Genomic DNA, 24,739 nt, shown 5'->3' with positions numbered 1-24,739 from the left:
TGGAGATCACAGTTGAAAATGTGTTGCTGGTTAAAGCACAGCAGGTCAGGCAGCATCCAAGGAATAGGAAATTCGACGTTTCGGGCATAAGCCCTTCCTGATGAAGGGCTTATGCCCGAAACGTCGAATTTCCTATTCCTTGGATGCTGCCTGACCTGCTGTGCTTTAACCAGCAACTCACTTCCGGCCCTTCGAGTCTGCTTCACCACTCAATAAAATCATGACTAATCTTTCCGTGGACTATAGTCCACTTACCTGCGTTTTCACCATATCCCTTAATTCTTTCATTTTTTTCAAAAACGTATCTACTGCTTCTAGTGATTGCTGAAGTAATGTCAAATACTTCCCTGGGTAAGGAATTCCATAGATGAACAACCCTCTGGGTGACGAAGTTTCTTCTCAGTTCAGTTTTAAACCTGCTTCCTCTAAGCTTGAGGCCATGCGCTGTTAGCCTAGTTTCACCTTCCAGTGCACATTCTATTTCTATTTCTTTCAAAATTTAATATATTTCTGTAAGATCTTCCAAACAACCTGCTGGACTATAACCTGGTGTCATGTGACTTATGACTAAAAACTTTCTTATTACGCATCCTCATAGCAGTGGGATTTCAGGGCTCGAAGATTGGGACACTACCACTGCATCATAAAATAAAACCCTCTGCAGCAAATCGGTCCTCTTCTGTTGAATGAATGGGGAGAGGTTTCTTCTCAACATGGGGTACAAATATTATACCCTCAGAGCCCATTACACTGAATTGAGTCCTCTTCGGTTGAATGAATGGATGTGGAGGTGCCACAGTTGAAATCGTTAAAAATCACATCTTGCCCCTGACTATGTGACACTACCGCTATAGCCCCAGAGCCCGTTGCAGTAAATTGGGTCAGCTGCTGTTGAATGAATGAACGGGAATGAAAAGGGCGGATACACTGAGCCGCTTGTGACATTCCCCACCAATCCCAAAGCTTGTGGTCGGTACCGACCAATCGGAGAGAGAGATTGCAGAGGGTGGGACAACACGACACGCAAACGCGGCCGCTATTGGTCAGGTGGCGTAAGGTGCGCTCTGATTGGAGGAGGCGTGGATGACGCGCGTCACAGAAGGTGGAGACGGAATGAAGAAGATAAACAAAGATGGCGGCGCGAGGCTGCGGTTTCTGACGGAGGGAGGGGGGCAGACAGGCATCGTTTACCTCAGAAAATACCTTTAAAATACATTTCAAATTAAAGTCGGAACTTTTCAAACAAGAGGTGACGGTTACCGGGTGAACGGGAAAACAAATTAAAACTGTCGGCGGTGGAGGAGAGAGAGCCGGCGCCCGCGGCTTCTTCGGCGGCGGCCGGAGCCCAGGAGCTCAACAACCCCCCGGAGCTGGAGGAAGGTCCGAGCTCCAAGAAGCGGGGGGTCCGGCTGGAGGCTGGATTTACTCAAGGCTTGTATCTATTAACTTATTTAAATGGTACCTACTGTATGGGGGTATGGTTTACATTAAAACCGGAGGATCATGTCAGAGTGTTTGTTTATATTGAGCAGTTGTAGTTGGTAAAATACACTCCCTGGAGGAACACCTTCTATGATGCTGCATTTCTTACCTTCTGCCCTTCCCCCATTTGTTATCTCTCATCTCAATTTTACATTTTTGGTCAAATTTAATTTCACAATAATCGGACATGGTATTCACTGTGTATTATTAATAAATCTGTTGGATTGTTGTTAAACAAAATTAATGGTGTAATTTCATTTATGATGTCTGAGTTTGACATTGAATGTGCAGGTGTGAATACCAGTACGGTGTAAAAATAAATCAAGAGCTTGTCCTTTTTTAACAAAAAAAGGAGTTTAATGATATTATTGGCACTGTCTCCTTGAGCATGAAGATTCAAGTCTGAGCAACAAACCTTTCATGCAGTCACCCAGTTTAATTCAAGCCTAAGAAAATAATTCTGGCAGGCTAAGATTTATACAACCCAAAATATAATTGATTATCTTGTGTATTCTTATCTTTAAGCCGTAACAGCATTTCATGGCAGTTTGAGACTGAAACATGGCTGGAAAGAATGTAGATTGATGAAGAAAATCAAATGGTAGAGTCTGGGGCCACAATCTGTCAGTCTGACTTGATTGCATGGGTGGTGGTTCTTCAAAAGCACCTTCCAAGCCATGACCTCAACCACCAAGAACAGAGAAGTGTGAACACAGGATTCCGACTGCAAGATATATCGCATTGCTTCTTTGTTATTGACCAAAATGCTGGAACTCATTCCTGAACATTGTTGCAGACCACACCATGTTTGTGAAGCAATTTAACAGGCAGCTCAGGACCACCTTTTCAAGGTCAGTTTGGAAAGAGTTGTTGGTACAGCCAATGATATTAACATCTCATGAAATGGTAAGCAAAGAGCCCAGGGTGTTGGAGGCTGAATGTTAGCATGGATAGAGGATTGACTAACTACCACAGTTATGGTAAGGGCCATGTTCAGGATGGCAACTTGTAATTTGTGGTGTACCACGGGAATCAGCGCTGGGGCCAACATTATTTACAATATGTATACGAATTACTTGGATAAGTAAAGTGAATGTACTTTTGCAGAAGAGACAGTTGATGTGAAAGCAGGTGGTGAGGATGACATTAGATATCTGGAGAGGGATATAGACAGGTTAAGCAAATGAACGAAATGGGAAAATGAGGTCATGCAGATTGTCAGGAGGTGAAGAACTGAATATTAAATTGAGAAAACTTTAGAATCGAGGGATTTGGAATCACATCCACGAATCTCTTCATCCAATTTCAGTCAGTAATAGGGAGGCAAATGGGAGTTTGGCGTTTTCAGTAGAGTATAAATGTAGAAAGGTTATAGTGAACCTATGTAAGGCCCTAGTCAGGCCACAAGTGAATATTATGAACACTTTAGGGCCCTTTACTTGACGAAAGATATATTGGCATTGGAGGCAGTCCAGAGAAGGTTGACCATGATGATATCAGGGATGGAAAGAATGTCTTATGAGGAGAACTGAATAGGTTGGGCCTGTGCTTATTAGAAGTTAGAAGAATTAGAGGTAACCTTCTTGTCACGTACAAGGTTCTGAGGAGACTTGACAGGCTAGACGTGGAAAAGTGGGTGAGTCTGGGACCAGAGGAAGTAACCTCCAAATAAGAGATTGCATGTTTAGGACAGATAGGAATTACTCCTGAGGGCAGTAAATCTGTGGAACTTGATACTACAGGGGGCTGTTAAGCCTGGGTTGTTATGTGCATTCTAGGCTGAGATAGTTTTTTTTTAAATCAGTAAGCGAATTGAGGATTATGGGACAATGCCAGAAAAGTGGAGTAAATGTTTACCAGAATAATTGTGATCTGAATAAGTGGCAGCGTCAACTCAATGGGCTGAATTGAATAGTAAATACTAATGAGGAAAAGAATACAACTGCAAATTACAAACCAGTCAGTGTTGGGAAGCCTAGAGATTGTAGGGAGTAGGTGGCATTTGGGCATTGTTACTGGATTTAACATCTGGAGATTCAAAGTGATGCTGCTATGGCCCCGATGCAATTTGAAATCAATTTATGTATCTGGAATATAAAGCTGCTTTGGTGATCTTATCAATTGTCATAAGTACCGATCTTGTTCACTAATAACCTTTTTTTAAGGAAGGAAATCTTCTGTCCTTTCCCAGTTTGGTGAATGTCTCACTCTTGATCCAAAGTCATGTGATTGACTCTTAACTGCCCTCTGAATTGGCACTTGGTTCTTTTGGGAGACAAAGTGTCACATTCCATGAATGAATAAAGAAAAATATTCAGGACAAGATTGTCAATGTCACTGTCAGTGAAGGGAAGATTGTGATCTGGTGATACTGGTTAAGTAGCCCAGAGATCTCGGTCTTCTGAGAACAAAAATTAAAATCCCATCATGGATGCTAGTGGACTTTTTTTTCAATGAATAAAAAGATCTGGAAGTGAGAGTTTGTCTCAGTACTGGCAACAAGGAAACCATTATTGGCTAAGAAATGAATTGCAGATGTTGGAGATCAGCAACAATTGCTGGGAAAATGCAGCAGGTCTGGCAGCATCTGTGGAAAGAAAACAGTTCATGTTTTGAATCCAGCCTAATTTTGAAGGACCACCGAACTCAAAACAGTAACACTGTCGTCTCCTCATAGATACTGCCAGAACTGTTGCTTTTGTCCAATCATTACTGATTGTTGTGAAAGTGATCTTTTAGGGAGGGAAATCTACCATTCACAACCCTACACGCGCGTGTGCGCGCTCACATCATGTGACTCCAGACCTACCACAATGTGGTTGACTCTCAACTGCCTTCAAGCATGTAGCCAATTGCTCGGTTCAAAGGCCATGAAGGCTGGTGAGCAAATGTTGGACATGCGAGCAACAATCCCATCCCTCAAAATATTTTCTTATATATTATAAAGCATAGGTTAATGAAGGACAGCCAAAACAAACTGCTATGGGAAAGTCATGCCCAACTAACTTGATTTGCTTGTAGTTATAAATGTTTTTTTTAAAATCTTCTTCAGCGAGAACATTGGTTCCATCATTGTTGCAATACTGCATGCAATTCTGTGCTTTCTGATACAGGAAGGGTGTTATGAAATTTGAAAGGGTTCAGAAAACATTTACAAGGATGCTGCCAGGGCTGGAGGGTTTGAGCTACAGGAAGAGGCTGAATAGATTGGGGCTATTTTCCCTGGAGCTTTGGAGGCTGAGGGGTGACTTTAAAGACATTTATAAAATCATGAGAGGCATGGGTAGGGTAAATAGGCAAGGTCTTTTCCCTTGGGTGGGGCAGTCCAAAATTAGAGGGCAAAGGTTTAAGGTTAATGGCAAATGGAGTTTAATATAGATAAGTGTGAGGTCTTATATTTTGTATAGTCAAATCAAGGCAGGAATTTCATGGTGAATGGTAGGACTTTAAGGAGTGTAGTGGAACAGAGGGATCTTGGAGTACAGGTTCACAGTTCTCTGAAAGTGGAGTCACAGGTAGAAAGTTTTTGGCACTCTGGCCTTCATAAGTCATGGCATTCAGTATAAAATAGTAAATTAGAGTCGAGATAAGCACCAAATAATAACCCATACCAACAAGCACTGTTTCATATGCAGTATTTCAAACCAAGAGATGTAGGGATGCAGGTTCATATCTCCTGGAAGGTGGAGTCATGGGTAGACAGGCGGTGAGGAAGTCTTTTGGCATGTTTACTTTCATCAGTCAGAGCACTGAGTACAGGAGTTGGGATGAACTGTTGCAGCTGTCACAGATTTCACATAACAACACAAGATGTGACCGCACCCCCCCGACTGACTGTCCCTTTGCATATCGGGGGGAAGAGATTGTGATGATCAGGAAACGTGCCATCCTTCAAAAACAGGGCTGTGTTCACAAATATTTGGACAGAGGAAGGAAGTTGCAGTTTGGGTGAAGATCAATCTTCAATCAGAGAGCGAGAAGAAGAATTGCGGCAGCTTCAGAAATTCATGGTCCAACTTCTGAAAAGACCTTGTCTGATTTGCAGTTGTTTCTGGGCTTGTAATATCGTGCTGCAGCATATTGTAGATCTTCAGTAAGTGTGTCAATACTGTACTGCAGAGGTCCATTCAGCAACTTGAGTCCATGTGAACTCTTTGTGGAGGTATGCAGTCTGCTCCATAACCCTGTTGGTTTACAGTTACATATAGATCTCCACAAAGATCTTTGGGATTAAGAGAGGAAAGAATGTTCCACAGTAACTAGAATTACTTTCAGATTTTCTGTCTTGGACTGACTGTGATAACCTTTGCAATCACTTCACAGAAATATTACAAGAGAAGAATTTGGCAGCAGAAATCTCAGACCAAACATCACATCAAAGTCTGATAGTCACTTGATTCACGAGGACGTGGATATTGATGGCCTTGAAAAAAAAGAGTTGAAGGTCTGTCTGCTTAGTTAGGTTTTAAACGTCAGTGTGACTGGAAACTGACTCTCACATATCCACACACCATAGTAGTGACTGGAACAAGCTTTACAGAGTGCATGAGAGTATTCCAATTATCAGAGGATTCACCAGTAACACCACACACATACTGTAAGCGTGAGCGAGTTTTCAACTGATTTTTAAGGTCAGAGACAGACGAGGGCACCTGTACCATGGAGAAACCGTGGAAATGTGGGGAGTGTGGGAATGGTTTCCCTTCGCCATCTACGCTGGAGATTCATTGGCGTTTACACATCGGGCAGCTGCTATTCACCTGTACTCATGCAGGAAAGGCTTCCCTCAGTTACACCACCTCCTGGCCCCCAGCGGGTCCACACCAGCAAGAACCCGTTCATCTGCCCCGTGTGTGGGCAGGGTTTCACTCAGTCACACCACCTGCTGCCGCACCAGCGGATGCACACCGGGGAGAAACCATTTTCCTGCTCCGTGTGCGGGAAAGGCTACACCAGTTCATATCACCTGCTGCTCGGCTTCCACGTCCATACTGGGGAGAAGCCGTTCACCTGTCCCGTGTGGAGGAATGACTTCTGCGATTCCTCCACCCTGCGCAAACACCAGCACATCCACACCAAGGAGCGACCGTTCACCTGTCCAGTGTGTGGGAAGGGCTTCACCCAGTCGTGCAACGTGTGGAGACACCAGCAACTTCACAAGTGAGATTGCGCAGGGATTCGGGTTGGATTCTGCTGTTACCGCTGCTGAGAGTCACATCTTGAACCCTGTTTAGTGGGTGAAGTAGGAGGGATAAGGGGTTCCTTTATGCTGACTGGTTGCTCTCTCACCCGCTTTACTTCCAATGGGAGCTGATGCTCTCTGAGCCTGGGATTGCACCTTCCCTACGGAACAGTCCACAGAAGCGGCTGAAGTGCAGTTAGATCTGAAATAGATACATTTGTCTGTCCCATTGCGTCTCCAGCACAGTCCATCCAATTGGCCTCTGTCAGTGTTTATGCTACACCTGAGCCTCCATTGCCGATGTGTGGTTCCTTTCCCTGTACTCACCTCCCATTCATGTGTCTATCCAGATATACCTTAAGTGTTGCTAAGGTGCCTCTTTCCACTACATCCAATGGCAATGCATTCCAGGCATCCAGCATCGAACTGTGTGAAAAATCTTCCCTTTCAATTCTCCCCCAGACTGTCCCCCTCTCGCCTTGAACCTGTACCCTCTTGTAGTTGACTTTTCCACCCTGGGGAGGGGGAAAGCCTCTGACTATCTAACAGACTATCTGGCCCAACACCAAACATCCAAAGAATAATCCACACAGACCCATTTCCCTATCCCTATTACTCGACATTTACCCCTGACTAATGTACCTAACTTTCAATTCCTGAACATGTGGGGCAATTTAAGCATGGACAATCCAACTTAACCTGCCAATCCCTGGGCAGTGGGTAATTTAGCCTAGCCACTCCACCCTAACCTTCACATTTGGATTGAGAGAGGAAACTGGAGGAAACCCATATCGACACGAAGAATTTGCAAACTCCACACAGACATTCGCCTGAGACTGAAATCGAACCAGTTTCCCTGGCGCTGTGAGGCATCAGTGCTATTGATTGAGCCACCATGCCACCTCCATCCAGCCAATCGGTGTGTCTCATCATTTTGTCGAGGTCATCCCTCCGCCTCTATCTTTACAGTGAAAATAATCCAGGTTTATCCCATCTCTTCTCATAATGAGACCTCCAGACCAGGCAATGTCCTAGTGAACCTTCTCGAAACCCTCTCCCTAGAGCATCCATGTCCTTCCGCAATATTCTGAATGTGAACGGAATAAGTCGCTGTAACATAACTCGCCAACTCTTACACTCAAGGCAAGCGTGCTGTGTGCCTTCTTGATCACGTTACCCGCCTGTGTTGCCACTTTTGGAGATCTATATGGCCAGATCTCTCTGTATGCCAGTGCTTCTATGTGGTCTGAAATTTCTCGTACAATTCTTGTATTTCCTATGTATCTGTATCCAGCTTCACCTTAATTGTATTCCCCTCTTTATCTCTTTTCCCCCATCCTCACCCCTCCACACATCTGCTCCTCTAGTCTTATGATATGCTGAAATGATGCCATTCAGCCCATTGAGTCTGCTCCACCATTCAATCACGGCTGATAAGTTTCTCAACCCCATTCTCCCCGTAACCTTTGATCCTCTTGATACTCAAGAACCTAGTTATTCCCATCTTAAATGTATTCAGTGATCTGGCCTCCACAGCCTTCTGGGACAGTGAATTCCATAGATACACCACTCTCTGTCTGAAGAAGTTCTCCTTATCTCCGTTCTAAAAGGTCTTCCCTTTACTTGAAGGCTGAGCCCTCGGGTCCTAGTTTCTCCTACCAATGGAAATATTTTCCCAACATCCACTCTGTCTAAGCTGTTCAGTATTCTGTAGGTTTCAATTAGTTCCCTTGTCATCTTCTAAACTCCATTGAGTATAGACCCAGAGTCCTCAGATGTTCTTCATATGTTAAGCTTTTTAATCCTGGGACCTTTCTCATCAACCTCCTCTGAACATGTTCCAGGGCCCGTACATCCTTTCTGAGATATGGGGCCCAAAACTGCGTACAGTACTCCAATTGTGGCCTGACCGGAACCTTTTAGACCCTCAGAAGTACATCCCTGCTTTTATATTCAAGTCCTGTCAAAATAAATGCCATTGTTGCATTTGCTTTCCTCACTACTGACTCAACCTGTAAGTTTACCTTGAGAGAATCCTGGGCTAGAAGTCCCAAGTCTCTTTGCTCTTCGGATTTCTGAATTTTCTCCTCATAATCCTTCTGTTCCAGGGAAGCAGCAGAGACTTCCAGACACATCGATTTGTATTCAGCGATATCCAGGGATCTCAAGAACTGCCAGTATCTCAGGAAGAATCGTTATTCCGGGAGGAGCGTGGTGTGCACCTGTAAACTCCAGAACTTCCCCCAACTTCATGAGTCAACAATAACTTTTTCTGGACCAAGAAATGAAAGGGCCAACGAAAAACTGTGACACCACAGGAACTGAAATTAGGCCATTCAGCCCATTGAGTCTGCTCCACCATTCACTTATTCTTGAGTATCAAAGGGTTCAAAGGTTACAGGGCGAATCGGGTTAAGAAATATATCAGCCATGATTGAATGGCAAAGCAGATTCAATACGATAAATGGACTAATTTCTGCTAGTTACCCATCCCTGGGAAGAAGGAGGCAACACAATAAGTTGTTTCTTGGGACAGGCAAGATAATGTTGTTTAATAATGGTGTGACAAAAGGACAATTAATTCTGCTTGTGGAAGGAAAGCCCTGACATCGAGGGGTTAATTGCAGAGCAGGTTGTTTCAAGCAGACAGTTAACCCTCAAGGATAAGAAGGGAAGCTACAGAGCTGAGGTCTCCAGCAATGGGAGGTGATGTTAGAGTCTTAAAAAAAAGTCACACCACAGATTTGAAAATGAGGATATGCCACCAAAATTCAACTCTAGAACGATGCTGCAGCAGCAGTACTTAGACGAATAATACTGCATCAAACCTCTGGACACTTCCAGAGATGGGCACTGTCGGTGGAAACTCAGTTAAATTCAGCCATCAACTGGGTGATAGCCAATTTTGGGGGGTGAAGCTGAATGAACTTGAGGGGTTTTATTTGTGGTTGCTACATGCAATAAAGTGCAAATCATTGTTTCAGCAGTTGATTCTCTGTCGGTCTCTGAGTCAGGAGCCAAATTAAGGTGATTCACCCACAACCACACCAAGAGGCTGGGATTAATATTGACTCCATTGCATTCAAGAGAATGTCATCAATACTGTTATAAAGCTAAAACCTTGGAGCCCTGGCAACGTCCTTCCAAACCTTTTCTGAATCCTTTCAAGTTTCACAATGTCTTAAAAAGACGTCAACTTTACTCGACTAATGTGGGAGAATTTTCTGCATGATGCGTTGTGTCTGAAATAGCCCTCCCATGTGCTGTGACAGAGCTACAGTGACTTTCAAAAGCCTGACAAATGCTGTTATCAGTCAAAGATTCATTGGGAGAAGCTTCTCAATCACATCTGTAAATGGAGAAAGTGTTTTTAATAATGAGACATGAATAAAGGCTGCATTAATCTTTTGTTCTGAAGATTTACTCATACATCTCAAAACAGAGCAGTCTACGGGAATAAAAGACACTGCTGCCTATTTCCTGACCAGGACTCACTTTGCACAGAAAACATGGACATTTTAAATGAATGGGATGCCATTCGTTTTAAGATGACGTGAACTTAAGAGGCACAGCATTGGCTTAGAAATGAGAGATCCTTGACACACACACAGCCAAAATCATCACTGCCATTATTATCAAATTAGAATTTAGGCTGGATAGGCTGGGATGTTTTTCCAGTGGAGCCGAGGAAGTTGAGAGGCAATATTTTCAAACCATGAGGGGTAGAGTTGGGTTAATGGTAGCTGTCTCTTCCCTAGGGGGAGGATTTCTAGACCAAGGACGCGTTTTTATGGTGAGAGGAGAAAGATGGAAGATAAGATGTGGGGCAAAATATTTACAGAATCTAGTTCGCCTGGGGAAACAGCTGCCAGTGGAAGTGGTTGAAGCAGGTACATCAACAACATTGAAAAGGTGTTTCAACAAATACAGGGATAGGAAAGCTTGTGAAGGATATGGGCCAAGTGCAGGGAAATGAGGTCAGTGTTGACAAACATTTTGGTCAGCATGGACCGGTTTGGGCTGAAGGGCCTGTCTCTGTGCTATAGTACTCTATGACTGGCGTCTCTTTGTCACTCTGACAGTGTTGAGTTTCCACATGAACCAGGAAAAAGTGAGGACTGCAAATGCTGGAGATCAGAGTTGAGAGTATGGTGCTGGAAAAGCACAGCAGGTCAGGCAGCACCCGAGGAGCAGGAGAATCGATGTTTCAGGCATAAGGACATCCAGATGAATATCTCACTAAATCAGGCTGAATAAAATCTGATCTCATTTGTCAACTCTGATGCAGAGGTGCAGGGGGTGGACAGGTCAGAAGTCACACAACACCAGGTGAGAATCCCAATAGATTGATTTGAACTCAAGAGCTTTCGGAGCACTGTTCCTTCATCAGGTGAAGTGATGAAGGAGCAGCACTGATGAAGGAGCAATGCTCCTAAAGCTTGGGATTTCAAATAAACCTGTTGGACTGTAACCTGGTGTCGTGTGACTTCTGACTTCTTCAACTGCGCATTCATGTTGAACTTGATGGGATACTTTATCCAACTTGGTGTAGTTAAATCATATCGCTTGGAGGGGTTCATTTGAAACCTTTCAGGAGGTGAATTCAACAAGATTGAATTATGCAAAGTTACTCAGTTCTAAACTTACATCAGGACCGGTAGTCATAGAGAGGTACAGCGCAGAAACAGATCCTTCAGTCCAACTCGTCCACGCTGACCAGATATTCTAAATTAATCTAGTCCCATTTGCTAGCACTTGGCCCAAATCCCTCTAACCCTTTCTATTCACGTCTCCAACCAAATGTCTTTTAAATTCTGTAATTCTGCCAGCCTCCTCCACTTCCTCTGGCAGCTTATTCCATACACGCACCACACTCTGCATGAAACGTTTTCCCTTTCGGTCCCTTTTAAATCTTTCCCCTCTCACTCTAAACCTATGTCCTCTAGTTCTGACAATATCCTGGTAAATCATTTCTGATGGAGATGTCAACGCTTCGGATAGAACCCTTCTTCAGTCCTGAGGGATAATATCTGAAATGCTGACTTCTCCACCTCCTGGTGCTGCCTGCCTTGTTGTGCCCAGCCTCCTGCTTGGCTATTTTAGATTCCAGCATCTGCAGTATTTTATTTTGTCTCTAACAAATGGTGGAGCAAATTCGATGGGTCAAAATGTCCTAACTTCTGCTCCAATGGTCTTAGGTTCGTGCTGGTCCTGGGCTCAATGAGCAGCAGTGCCCACTGGAAGAAATGTTCATGGAATCATACAATCACTACAGTGTGGAAACGGGCCCTTCTGCCCAACAAGTTCAGACCGACCCTTTGAAGAGTAACTCACCCAGACACATTCTCCTACCCTATCACCCTGCACTTACCCCTAACTAATGCAGCACATCTACACGTTCCTGAACACTGTGGGACTATTTAGCTTGGCCAATTCGCCCAAACATGTGCACGTTTGGACTTTGGGAAGACACTGGAACACGCAATGGAAACCCACGCAGACACTGGGGGGAGTTACATGCAAACTCCATACAGACAGTTACCCTGAGGATAGAATCAAATCTGGGTCCCTGGCGCTATGAGGCAGCAGTGCGAACCACTGAGCCACCCCCCCCAACCCCCTCCACTCCCCCAGTAGAAAACAAAAAAGCCTACCAACTCTTCCATTACCCCCACTGTCAGAAAGGGCAGGAGGTTCAGTCCTGGGGGTGACCCTCAGCAGCGTTACCGGCAGAATCTGATTGTTGGGAGCATTGGTGCCTCCGCTGGTGCTTGTTCAAACTGCAGGACATTGTGAACCTCTGCCCACACTCAGGGCAGGCAAACGGCCTCTCCCCAGTGTGGACCCGCTGGTGCGTCAGTAGACTGGAGGGGACAGCAAAGCCCTTCCCGCACTCAGGGCAGGTGAACGGCCTCTCCCCAGTGTGGACCCACCGGTGTGTCAGCAGGTGGGATGCCTGGGTAAAGTCCTTCCCGCACTCAGAGCAGCTGAAGGGCCTTTCCCCAGTGTGGACACGCTGGTGCTTCAGCAGGTCGGAAGAGCGTGTGAAGCACTTTCCGCAGACAGAGCAGGTGAATGGCCTCTCGCCGGTGTGGACCCGCCGATGGGCCAGCAGGTCAGAGGAATCGCTGAAGGCCTTCCCACATTTGGGGCAGGGGAAGGGCTTCTCACCAGTGTGGACCCGCCGGTGAATCACGAGGTGGGAGGAGCGAGTGAACACCTTCCCACAATCGGGGCAGCGGAAGGGCCTCTCCCCTGTGTGCAGCCGCTGGTGCCTTATCAGGGCGGAGGAATCATTGAAGGCCTTCCCACACTTGAGGCAGCTGAAGGGCCTCTCCCCTGTGTGCACCCGCAAGTGCCTCAGCCGGGCGGAGGAATCGCTGAAGCTCTTCCTGCACTCAGGGCAGCTGAAGGGCCTCTCCCCTGTGTGCACTCGCCGGTGCCTCAGCAGGGCAGAGGAATCACTGAAGGCCTTCCCGCACTCAGGACAGGAGAATGGCTTCTCCCTGGTGTGACTGCGCCGATGTGTCTCCAGGGCAGACGGGACACGGAAACCTTTCCCGCAGTCGCCACACTTCCATGGTTTCTCCATGGCCAAAGCTACAGTTGCACACAAACGCGTGTATGTCCCTTCCCAGCCTTGAATTCCTCTTTTCAGGCCAGTTAACTGTTTCAGGCTCCACACTCCGTGTGTTGCTGCAACACTAGGATCTCTCTTCCAGTCCCACTGATGCTGAAAACGTACTGAAACAGGAACCAATTGGATCACAGTCGAAAATTGTTGCAGTCCCGATGGATTGAGTGACTCACAAATGCTGGAGAATCAGAGTCGAAAACTGCGGGTCAGGCAGCATCCGAGGAGCAGGAGAGTTAATGGTTCAGGCATAAGCCCTTCATCTGTTGATTTTGAAACTTCATCTTCAGATCAAATACTCTGAAAAGAGATTACAAAAGTCATCACTGCCAGTCCAGGGTAGAAATTCAGAACAAGCAATTCTACTTTCTGCAGAACATTTCTTTTGTTATTCCATAAAACTGAAAGCACCATCCCACTTTTTCACTCACTCCCTCTCTCCCTCTGTTCTCACTCCATTCTAATTCTCCTGAAAGTGCTGATTCAGGATCTGACAGGGACAGAAGAGCAAAACAGTCACAACTGACACCTCTCTGAATTTTGGATACCTCCACCTGAAAATTAATATCTTCCACGACATTGGGATACTGTTGAGAGTGAGCCGGTCTGATTTTTGGAAGCAAAAATATAGTGTGTAAATTCAGGATGAACCTGCAAAGCAGCTTCTTGACAACCAATCAGACACAAAATGGTTAACGTGCCCCCACGGGGGTGGGGGAGTTTTGGAATGAGACACCAAGGCTATGACACCAGAGAGAAATTGAACAGACTGGTGTGGCAAACCAGAGTCATCTAGATATACAGCACAGAAACAGGTCCTTTGGTCCAACTGGTCTATGCTGACCAGATATCCTCACCGAATCTGGTCTAATTTGACTGCATTTGGCCCATATCCCTCTAAACCCTTCCTATTCATAAACCTATCTAGATGCCTTTTAAATGTGTCATAATTATACCAGCATCTACTACTTCCTCTGGCAGCTCTTTCCTTACACGGGCCATCTTCTGCATGAATTGCCCCTTAGGTTCCTTTTAAATCCCTCGCCTCCTCCCCGGGCCACCTCACCCTAAACCTATTACTGTATAGTTCTACACTCCCAGAGAAAAGACCTTGTCTATCCCTCTCTTTATTTATAGAATGTAAGCATCAACAGCTCAGGGCGGGGATTGGGTGGGTGGTGGGGGGGGGGTGGGGGGGTGGGGGGGGGGGGGAAGGAAGCCGAATGTGCTGGAGCCAACACGGAAGAAGACGACACAAAACCTTGAAGCTGCAATGAGGAATACTGCATGTGCTGTACTTGTACCTGTTGCTTTTATTTGTGGAATCAAGTGCATTTTAAAAATAAAAACAAACAAGATATCTATCCCTCCCCTTTCCCAATCTCCCAATGCTGTGCTGGACACACAGTGAGAGAACTGGGAGCAGGAGTTGGCCATTTGAGCCTGCACCAACACCGAACACATCATAATTGAACATGAATATACCTGCAGGCAGTGGAGACTGGGATTTCTTTCACTGGAGCAGAGGAGATTGAGAGGTGACCTTACAGAGGATTATAATATCATGAGGGGTACAGATGAGGTGAAAGGCAGGTGTCCTTTTCCTAGGGTGGGGCTTTCAAGATTAGGGAGCAAAGTTTGAAGGGGAGAGAAGAAAGATTTTAAAAAGACACGAAGAGCTCCATTTTTTTCACATAGAGAGTGGTTTGTGTGTGGAATGGGTGTCCAGAGGAAGTAGTGGATGCATGTACAGTGACAATGTTTAAAAGACATTTGGAAAAGTACATGAATAGGAAAGGTTCAGAGGTATATGGGCCAAACACAGGCAGATGGGACGAGTTGGGTTTGAGAACATAGTCAGCATAGACTAGTTGGACCGAAGGATCTGTTTCTCTGCTGTATGACCCTGTAGCTGTTCTGTACTGGTCTTAAAACCATTTTCTTGGAAATCCGAGATGGCGGTGGTTTGAGTGGTCTGCTGTGCTGGGCTCTGTGCCACACCCCCTGGTAAGGTGGACTTTTACCCCTCTCCCCACCTCATTAACCATCCGTAGGAGAAAAAAATTGCGAATATAAACTTACTGAACGTCTGGAGCTGCTATAATTGTGGTTTGACAGCTTTAGGAACAGAATGAAAGCAAATGAAGGAAAGGGGCCAAAAGGGGTGCAGCAGGTAGGGCACTCCCCAACTGCATTGGGGGTGCTTGGAGCCATTGCTCAAACTTCCAGGGCAATCCCTGTGGATTTAATGGGACAGCAGCAGCTACTCTCGGTGTTTGCCAATCTCTGAGAAAAGATTGAAGCAGCGGTGGAACCACTATCTGCCACGCTGCAAAAGCATGGACAGGAAATTCACGTGTTGGGCCGAAGAGAATAAGCAGCGGAGGAGAGGACCGTGGCATCGGAGACCGTGGCGGAGGTCTCAGGAGGAAGGATCCAAACGCTGGAAGACCAGGTTCGGATCCTTCAGGAGCAAGTGGACAACCTGGAAAACTAAAGTAGAAGAGAAATCTTACAGCTTGTGGGTCTTCCGGAACGCGAGGAAGGTGAAGACCTTATTGGATTCCTGGGGCTGGAGTTGTAGTCTGGCCTGTTGAGTGTGGAGCGGGCACACTGGATCGAAATGTGCAGGTCCGGGTCGGACCCGCAGCCCCGCGTGGTCCTAGTGTGGCTCCTGCATTATAAAGAAAACCAGTGATTGAAACAGCAAGAAGACTGGGAAGAGATCCACAGGCTCTAATGTACAAAGGATCAGAATAATATATTTTCAGGACTTCTCAGGAGCCTGGATTAAGAAAAGGGCATTTAATTAAGTTAAGAGAAAATTAAGGGATCTGAACATACAATATTCCTTGAGGTCCCTGATTGTATTGCGTTTTACTCATGGAGGGACGGTATATAATTTGATTCAGCAGAAAAGGCGAAGGACTTTGCGAATTCTCTGAATTAAAGAAATTGAGTTGGGGTGAAGGCGGGAGGGACGTCATTCCAGACAATGCTACTTTTTTGCCCCTTATTTTGTGGTTATCGGCTTTATACGTACTGCCTTGGTGTAAAACTGGAATTATTTAGTATATCGGTCAGTTAGGTATTGTCTGGGGCCTTTTTTTCACTGCTGTCCTTTTGTTTTTGGATTGGGGGTGGCTATACCTGTGTTTAAGATGTATGGAGAAGGGGTGTGGGGAGATGGGCAACCATTGTTAACTCTCAGAATGTAAATAACATGTTTTTTTCAAATATGTGAATTGCCTGGCGTTTGGGGCACAGCCTCAGTGGGAAGGAGCCAGGCTGATGGCAATGGTGGGGGTTGGGGTGGGGGGAAAGAGATCTCTACATAATTGGGGGTTATTTGAGCATTTGCTTAAGTTATATGTGGTGGTTAGATTTTTATTTATAGTAGTTTTAATAGGAGCAGTTTTTAGAATTTATAGAGTTAATGTCTTTGTTGCTCACCGCACCTCAGATAAGCTTCCTCCTCTTGGGAAACCAGAGGCTTCCCTGGATGGCCATGTCTACTGATTCGTTCAGGTGGTGCGCCTGGAATGTAAAAGGGAGCCACTCCCCCATTAAAAAGAAAGAAGGTGCTGTCAAGCCTCAGGAAGGAAAGGGTGGACACATTTAACTGTTAAGGAACATCTGAAACTGCAGCAAGGAGGTTGTGATAGGGTATTCTTCTCCTCCTTTAGCTCCAAGTGTAGAGGAGTGGCTATACTGGTAAGAAGGAATCTCCCTCTCCAGGTAATTGAGCAAATTAAGGACGAACATGGACTGTCCATCATTCTTAAAGCTCTAATACATGGTGAAGATTATGGCGTCCTGAATCTGTATTGTCCCCCCGGTGCACCCTCTTAAATTTCTAATTGATGCAGCTGCTAAATTAATGAGTCTTGGGATACGCCGCATGGTCATTGGAGAGGATTTTAATCGTCTAATAGATCCTGAGGTAGACAGAGTGCCAAGGGGCCAGGCAGGTCACCCGCGCAACCTAAGCAGTTGGTGGACATGTGCAAGGAGTTGGGATTAGTGGATGTATGGAGGCATCTCCACCCTAATAGAAGACACTTTACTTTCTCTTCCAACCCACATGAGTACCACATGGGAACTGACACTTTTTAATGCCATTGGATTGCTTGGACAGAACACTGGCTTGTGAAATTGGCAATATAGCTGTCTCAGACCATGTGCCAGTGTATTTAGATGGTAAAATCAAGAGTGGTGGAATGGATGCACAGCACTGGTGCATGGACCCATTCCTGTTAAGGGATAGCAAATTTGTTGAGTACATCACAAGAGTTCAGAGCCTTCTGGGTACCAACTTGGGTACGGCCAGTAATCCAGAAATACTGTAGGAGGCCACTAAGGCATATTTATGAGGCTTGATTATTTTTTATTCAATGACTAGAAGGACGCAGAGGAAGAAGCAACAACAGATGCTGGAGACCCGTCTGCAGATAGCTGAGGAAGTATATTATAATAGGCCTTCACTGGTCAAGCTGCAGCTCTCCGGCTGCTCCCAACTCATTGCACACACTGGGAAAAAAAAGGTCTGCTTTGCTCAACAAAGATTGTTGGAAGTTGGAGATAAGCCAGGTAGATATCTGGCCAGAAAGAAAAATGCTTCCCAATCTATTATGTCTGTTCGAGAGAAGGCTGGCACAGTTACCCGTGAGTTAAAGAAGATTAATGTTAGATTTAGGGAGTAATTTGCAGAGTTATATCGGTCGGAGGGAGATGAACATGGAGCAGTAAGAATGCAGGCCTTTTTTGAGATCCTGCACCTCCCTAGTATAAACGTGGAACAGGTTTCCTGTTGAATATGCCTATGACGATACAGGAGGTGCAGGATGCAATGAAGCACCACGGTCAGATGGATTCCCAAGTGAATTCTATAGGAATTCATAAATGTGTTGGTGAAGCCACTTCTGGGGATGTATAGCTATTCATATGTATGGGTTGTCTTCCACCCTCTCTTAGGGAGGCTAATATCTCCCTCATTATAAAGAAGGGGAAAGAGCCGGAAGAATGTGCTTCATACAGACCCATTTCACTATTGAATGTAGATTTTAAAATTCTACCCAAGACACTGGCCCTGAAGTTGGAAAAGGTGTTGTCCTGTATTGTGAAAGAAGATCAGATGGGTTTTGTTAAGGGCCATAGCTCCTCCAACAATATCAGGAGGGTACTGAACATGGTGCAGGTATGCCAGCAAAGGTTGATCCTGGGTTCGGTGGCCTCCCTAGATGCAGAAAAGGCATTTGACCAGATAGAATGGCTGTACCTGTTTGGGATCCTCAAGCGCTTTGATCTGGGGACAACCTTTGCTAGATGGGTGGTGGTGTTGTATAATGATCCTAAGGCAGCAGTCATCACAAACGGCACTAAGTCAGATAACTTTAATGCTGGGAGAGGTAGTCGAAAGGGATGTCCTCTTTCACCGCTGCTATCTACCTTGGCAATTGAGCCATTAGCTGAGGCTGAGGCTATCAGGAGGGATCCTGAAATAATAGCGCCAGGAATGGGAATGGGGGAACATAAGATTACCCTATATGCTGATGATGTCCTTCTGTTCTTGGCCAATCTGGAGGAGTCTGTTCCTCGATTGATTCAAACAATTAATTTATTTGGAAGTTTTTCAGGCTGCAGGATCAACTTTACAAAATCAGACGCCATGCTGAAGGATGGAATGCAGTTCCTGTTTAGATGGTCGTCAAAAGGGTTTTTGTATTTGGGAATTTTTATTACCCCTGCCTTCCACCAGCTGTATAAAGCTAACTATGTACAATTACTGGAGAGGATAAAGCAGGATTTACAGCGGTGGGACGGATTACCATTATCATGGTTAGGCCGAATAGCTCTGATTAAAATGAATGTTCTTCCTCGCCTGTTGTACCCCATGAGAATGCTCCTGTTGTTGCTACCCAGATGGGTATTACGGAGGCTCAATGGGTGTCTAGGTTATTTTATTTGGTGTCGCAGTCGCCCCCTAATTAAGTTTACCAAATTGCAGCTCTCACAGGGTGAGGAGGAGTGGATCTTTTGGACTTGGAGAGATATCAAATAAGCGCTTTCTTAGCATATGTGGGTGACTGGGCACGGGGGGACTTGGGGTCGATTTTGCTTGATGTTGAAGCATTGCAGTCGAGATGTCCCCGAGTTAATCTATTATTCACTGATAAGATGAAATCCGAGACTGAGCAGTGTAAGAGTACAATCATTTTAAATACAGTGAAAGCCTGAAGGACACTGAGGCAAGACAAGGGCATTTGGCTGAAGACCTCGCTGATTACCCCACAGGTGGCAGCCTAAGGATTTAACCTGAGACAATAGACTCCGGCTTTAAGTCATGGGAGAATAAGGGAATCTCCTGGAGGGAAGATTTATTTGAAGGTTAGGTCTTGATGTCATTTAGCCAGCTAAGACAGAAATATGCATTGTCTAATAGGGGCCTTTTCCGGTACTTTCAGCTAAGGGATTATATACAGAGGAAGACCACACTCCTGGCTCAGCTTTACAGGTCAAATGTGGAGTAAAGAGTACTCTGTGTACAGGCGCTCTTTCAGTTAGTACGTTGTATCATTCACAGAAGGGACATACCTTAGGAGATGTGGAGGGACTCTCTACCATGTGGAATCAGGAGTTAGGATATTTCATTAGAAGTATGGCAAGATATATGGGAAAATGTAAGGAAAATTTCAACATGTAACAAAGCACAGGGCATGCAATTGAAGATTTTACACAGGGCTTATTTGGCGCCAGAGAGGCTAGCTAGGTTCAAGAGTGGCGCATCACCAGGGTGTCCCAAATGTAACATTAGTATAGGCACTCACATACTGCTATTGGTCATGTTGTAAGATCCAGAGATACTGGAGTGCTATAGTAAGGGAGCTGAAGGACATCCTGGGGGATTGAAGTTAAAGTGAATCCGGTATTTCTTCTTCTGAGGTTGACAAATTTGCCTTCTCTTGGAGAACACAGGAACAGACTGTGTAACATTCTTACGCGCTGTGCAAGGAAGAACATTTTAATGAATTGGACATTGGAAAAACCCCCAGGGCTTATGGAGTGGCATATGCTGGTGATGGAGCATCCACCTCCAAGATGACCTCACAAATATGGTGCACCACAAAACAGTAGTTTTACAAGACGTGGCGGCCTTTTCTAAATTGTATTGATGCAGACTGATCAGCAGTATTAATTAGGACTATGGTATAGCTGTGGGAATCAGTCTGGGTGCTCATGGGGCCCTGGGAGGGCAAGGCTGGGTGAAAAGAATACAGGTGCAATAACTGGTGCTCCCATGGATGGAAGCCTTAATGGAGATGTGGTGAGTGAAATAGAATATAGTAATGTGATAGAATTCAAATTAACTTAAATTATGTTTAATTTTATTTTTATTCAATTTGATTGTAGTTTAGTTTAAGCTAAGTTTGTCCTAGTAGAATAATAGGTAGCTCATTATTAATAGTATCATAATATGACATTGTTGTACTGTTATTTTTCTGTATTTTAGTATTGTTCTTTTTTGTATATAGAGGTGTTGCGAGAGATTTGAAAAAGTTTTGAATAAAAATATATATTTTTTAATTTCTTGTCTTCCCCCATAACTATTTTTGAGATTCAAAAGTCAGATAAACTCAGCTTTGAATATATTTAATACCTCCCTAACTACAGGAAGGCACCCCCACTTTGAACTCAGTTCCTCTTGCTAATATACCACTTGCCTTGCTGATTGCTTGCTGCACCTATGTGACAACTGGCATTGACTGGAGTAGAAAGCCTGAGCAGAAGGTAGCTGCGGCACGTTTGTACATCCACACATCATTCCTGGATGAAAGGCTTTTGCCCAAAACGTTGACTGTTCTGCACCTCGCATGCTGTCTGACCAACTGTGCTTTTCCAGCGCCACAACTTTCGACTCTGATTTTCGGTACCTGCAGTCCTCACTTACTCCACATCCCAATATATCACCATTTAAATAATGTACCTGCTTTCTGTTTTTATTTCATAGGGAAGGTTATAACTTCACACTGCGTTACTACATTTACCATGTGTTTGCCAAATAAGACACATACCTGAACCAACTTTGCTGCAAGTGAAGAACTGAACACCAGAGTGAAAAAATAAAATGAGAAAGGGGGTGAGAAGAGTAAGTTGTACTCACACAAATTTGGACAGAAGAAAGAAGTTGCAGTCTGGGATGAAGTTCAATCTTCATTCATAGAGAGAGGAGCAACAACACCTTCACAAGCGCCTGATCCAACTTCCGCATTCAGACAATAGGGGGGAGGCTCTCAATGGCAGGAAGACCGCACTCCTTCCGGTCCTTCAGGGCTTCCCATTGGTCGATCAGAAGAATGTTGCGTGCCGTTTCCGCTGACAGTAAGGAGCATGCGCAGTATTTTGCTGACACCAGCGTACATGCGCAATGCTTCCTGACACCGAAAAGCATGCGCAGTGTGCCCAGTGGAGATGCTGGTCCAACTGCCAATCGGAGAGAAAAACAGGCTGGAGCCACACTTCTTTTGTTTTCCTGGGGCTCAACAGTTTATTCCTTTTGCATTTTGTCTGGCTGCTCAATCTTTGAATGTCATTTCCCCAGGGTAGAGGAAATCCAAAACTGAAGGGGCATAGGATTAGGCTGAGAGGGAAAAGGTTTAAATGGAACCGAACTGGTAACATTTCCATGCAGAGGGTGGTGTATGTATGGAATGAGCTGCCAGAGACAGTGGTCGAGGCTGGAACAATTACAACATTTAAAAGGCATCTGGATAGGAATATGAATAGGAAGGGTTGAGAGAGATATGGGCCAAATGGTGGCAAATGGATCACCAGATTAATTTAGAATATGTGGTTGGCATGCACCGAAAGGCTTGTTTCCCTGCTCTGCAACTCTATGACTCTATTTCTACTTAATCTGAACCAACTTTACAAGACGAGGACTTGGCCATTCCATCTTTACAGCCTATTCTCAACTGTGGGCTAATTGCACAGATTTCAATGCAAGTTTCAGAAAAATGGCTGCTGCTTTTTAGAAAAATAATTGAATTTGCTTTCAAACTTTACAGATGTTTTTGAAAATATCATTTTAGCGATTCTCAATGTTAAAGATCGGCCATTTTTCACACCGCCCCCTCCCATCTCCCAGGTAGAGTCATCACCATCCGCGCTCTCTGTCCTGAGAAGGGCTGATACAGTGAACGAAGAGGGTTCGAGGCACAAGAAAGGATGAGAGTGGGGGTGCGGGTAGAGAAATTGGATGGGAAACAGAGGCTAGGCGGAAGAGAGAGAGAGAAATGGACATGGGGACAGAGCATTGGAGTTAGAGAAACCCTGGGGTGCACAGGATGGGGAGCAGAGCGTTTGTCAGAGAGAGAGAGAGAATGGGGGCGCAGAGTGTGGGGAGAGAGAATGGACGTGGGTCAGTGGGTGGGGAGAGAATGGAAAGGGGCAGAGGGTGGGGGAGAAAGAGAGTAACAATGAATGTTAGGAGAGGGTGGGGGAGAGAGGGAATGGATGGAGAGCAGAGGGTGGGGGAAGAGAGAGAATGGAGGGGGCAGAGAGTGGGAGGAGAGAGAGAATGAGTGTGGGGAGAGGGACTGGATGGAGGAAGGCAGAGGGTGGATGAGAGACTGGACTGGACAGGGGGCAGAGGGTATGGAGATAGAATGGACGGAGGTGCAGAGGGTGGCATGTGTGTGAGAGGGCGGGGGGAAGCTAGGAATAGTGAGAGAGAATAGACTGGGGGCGCTGTGGGCATGATTGGATCTTGATTGAATGGGGAGTTGGTGAATGCGTCCCACCCACTCCCAGCAACCCCTTCTTTCCACATGTGCAGTGCAGATTGTTGTGAATGACGCGAGAGAGAATCTGGAGTGTGAGCGTAGTTACCCTCAGATCCTGGCATCAGCAAACCACTGCCTTTCTGTTTTAAAAACTAAATAAAGATGTGGGCAATATATTGGGAATGCCAAGATGAAACTAAGAAACTGAACCGAGAGTCAGCGCTTTCCGGTGAGGGGAGCTGGCCAAAAACAGGAGGGTGGAAGGATGAATTCGAGTTGGAATCCATTGAAAGGTGGAGGAATTGGGAAACAGAGATTTCGGGTAGGAGATAGGGAAGGCTGTTCGGTACAAACTAGAATTCTCCGATCCTATTTCCTGCCCTGCACTGACAGCAATGATCTGTTTTCTCAAGGTATTAGCAGAGGAGGATTTGCTGTTCAGGTGTGTACAAGAAATTTACTCAGGGCCTGAATATCAGCAGCGTTTGAATCTAGGAGGGGAAATTATTTCAAGCATCAACGTGACTTGAGAAGCCCCGTGATTACACGCAGCCTGCGTGGGAGTGTTCCAGGGTTCTGACTGTGCAGACAACTTTAACTCTGTAGCGAAATGTGGACTAGAGTTCTCGCCGTAGACGAGCCCTTCTTTGGATCGTTGAAGCTGCTGAGACGCAATGACCCCCGCAGCATGGAAACTCTGTGGAAGCAAATTCAATTCCCCAAACGGGCTGGAGTGTCTGGCATGAAGCTAATCCGTTCCTTCAACCCTGGAATGAAGTCAATCGATGCCTTCAATCCAAGACTGTGGGCGGCGCGGCAGCATCTCAGTGGTTAGCACCGCTGCCTCACAGTGCCAGGGACTTGAGTTTGATCCCACCCTCAGGGTGATTGTCTGTGTGGAGTTTGCATTTTCCTACCCCCCCCCCCCCCCACCCTCCCCAATCTCTGGGTGCTCTGGTTTCCTCCCAAGGTTCCAAGATGTGCAGCTTAGAGTGGATTGGGTGTTCTAAATTCAGGGATTAGCTGTGGAGGTTATTGGGTGGGATGCTCTAAGAGGGGTCAGTGTGGATTGTTGGACCAAAGGGCCTGTTTCCACAGTGTAGGGGGTTTGATGATTCCCCCAACGTGTCTGCAGCCTGGCTTCTAGCTGCATCTCTCTGAGCCGAAGGTCCACCAGCATGTGTTTTCCCTAGTTTCCAGCACCCAGAACCTCCAACTTTCTGCAAATCGAAAGGCAAGTCCCACCCTGCCCTCTCCAATGTGTGCTATGTAACTGCTTATTCAGTTTCAGTGGCCCAGCAGAGGCTGGTAGCCAAGTTCGGAACACATGAGGATGGCATCAACCAGGACCTTGGATTCCTGTCACATGACAGGTAACCTTACTTCACTGTCACGCTCTCTCACACCCACACAAAGCACACACTCTCACATTCACACAGATCCCTCTCTCAGACACACACACATATACACCCTCTCACAGGCTGATACTCTATCACTCACATACTTTATCCAGGACGCACACACTTACACATACTCTCATGCGTGCACACTTACATATAAGGCTTTGGTGTGATTTTGTATTTGCAGGTACATTGTGCGCTTTTTGAGCCAAATACAATCTACAGGCAGTCAATCCATGTGAGATTTTATAAATTCCTA

The 24,739-nt window shown here is 45.6% G+C and overlaps 1 protein-coding gene across 1 annotated transcript; it reads right to left on the bottom strand.

Moving 5' to 3' along the window:
- Window positions 1-9,203: 9,203 nt before the first annotated feature.
- On the bottom strand, window positions 9,204-21,539 carry LOC132808076 (zinc finger protein 239-like). Its single transcript, XM_060821983.1, has 4 exons — window positions 21,460-21,539; window positions 15,815-15,972; window positions 12,319-13,598; window positions 9,204-10,013 (listed from the first exon to the last, which is right to left on the bottom strand). The coding sequence occupies exon 3, from the start codon at window positions 13,254-13,256 to the stop codon at window positions 12,360-12,362; it is 897 nt and encodes a 298-aa protein (XP_060677966.1). The 5' UTR covers window positions 13,257-13,598; window positions 15,815-15,972; window positions 21,460-21,539; the 3' UTR covers window positions 9,204-10,013; window positions 12,319-12,359.
- Between the last annotated feature and the right edge of the window lie 3,200 nt (window positions 21,540-24,739).

The sequence above is a fragment of the Hemiscyllium ocellatum genome (assembly GCF_020745735.1).
Source record: "Hemiscyllium ocellatum isolate sHemOce1 chromosome 27 unlocalized genomic scaffold, sHemOce1.pat.X.cur. SUPER_27_unloc_30, whole genome shotgun sequence".
Lineage (NCBI taxonomy): Eukaryota > Metazoa > Chordata > Chondrichthyes > Orectolobiformes > Hemiscylliidae > Hemiscyllium > Hemiscyllium ocellatum.
Note: the sequence above shows the minus strand (reverse complement) of the source record. Positions and strands in the feature narration are given on the sequence as shown.

Excerpts from the sequence above, each read along its gene's own strand:
- LOC132808076 (XM_060821983.1), bottom strand. The coding sequence starts at position 13,256 with ATGGAGAAACCATGGAAGTGTGGCGACTGCGGGAAAGGTTTCCGTGTC.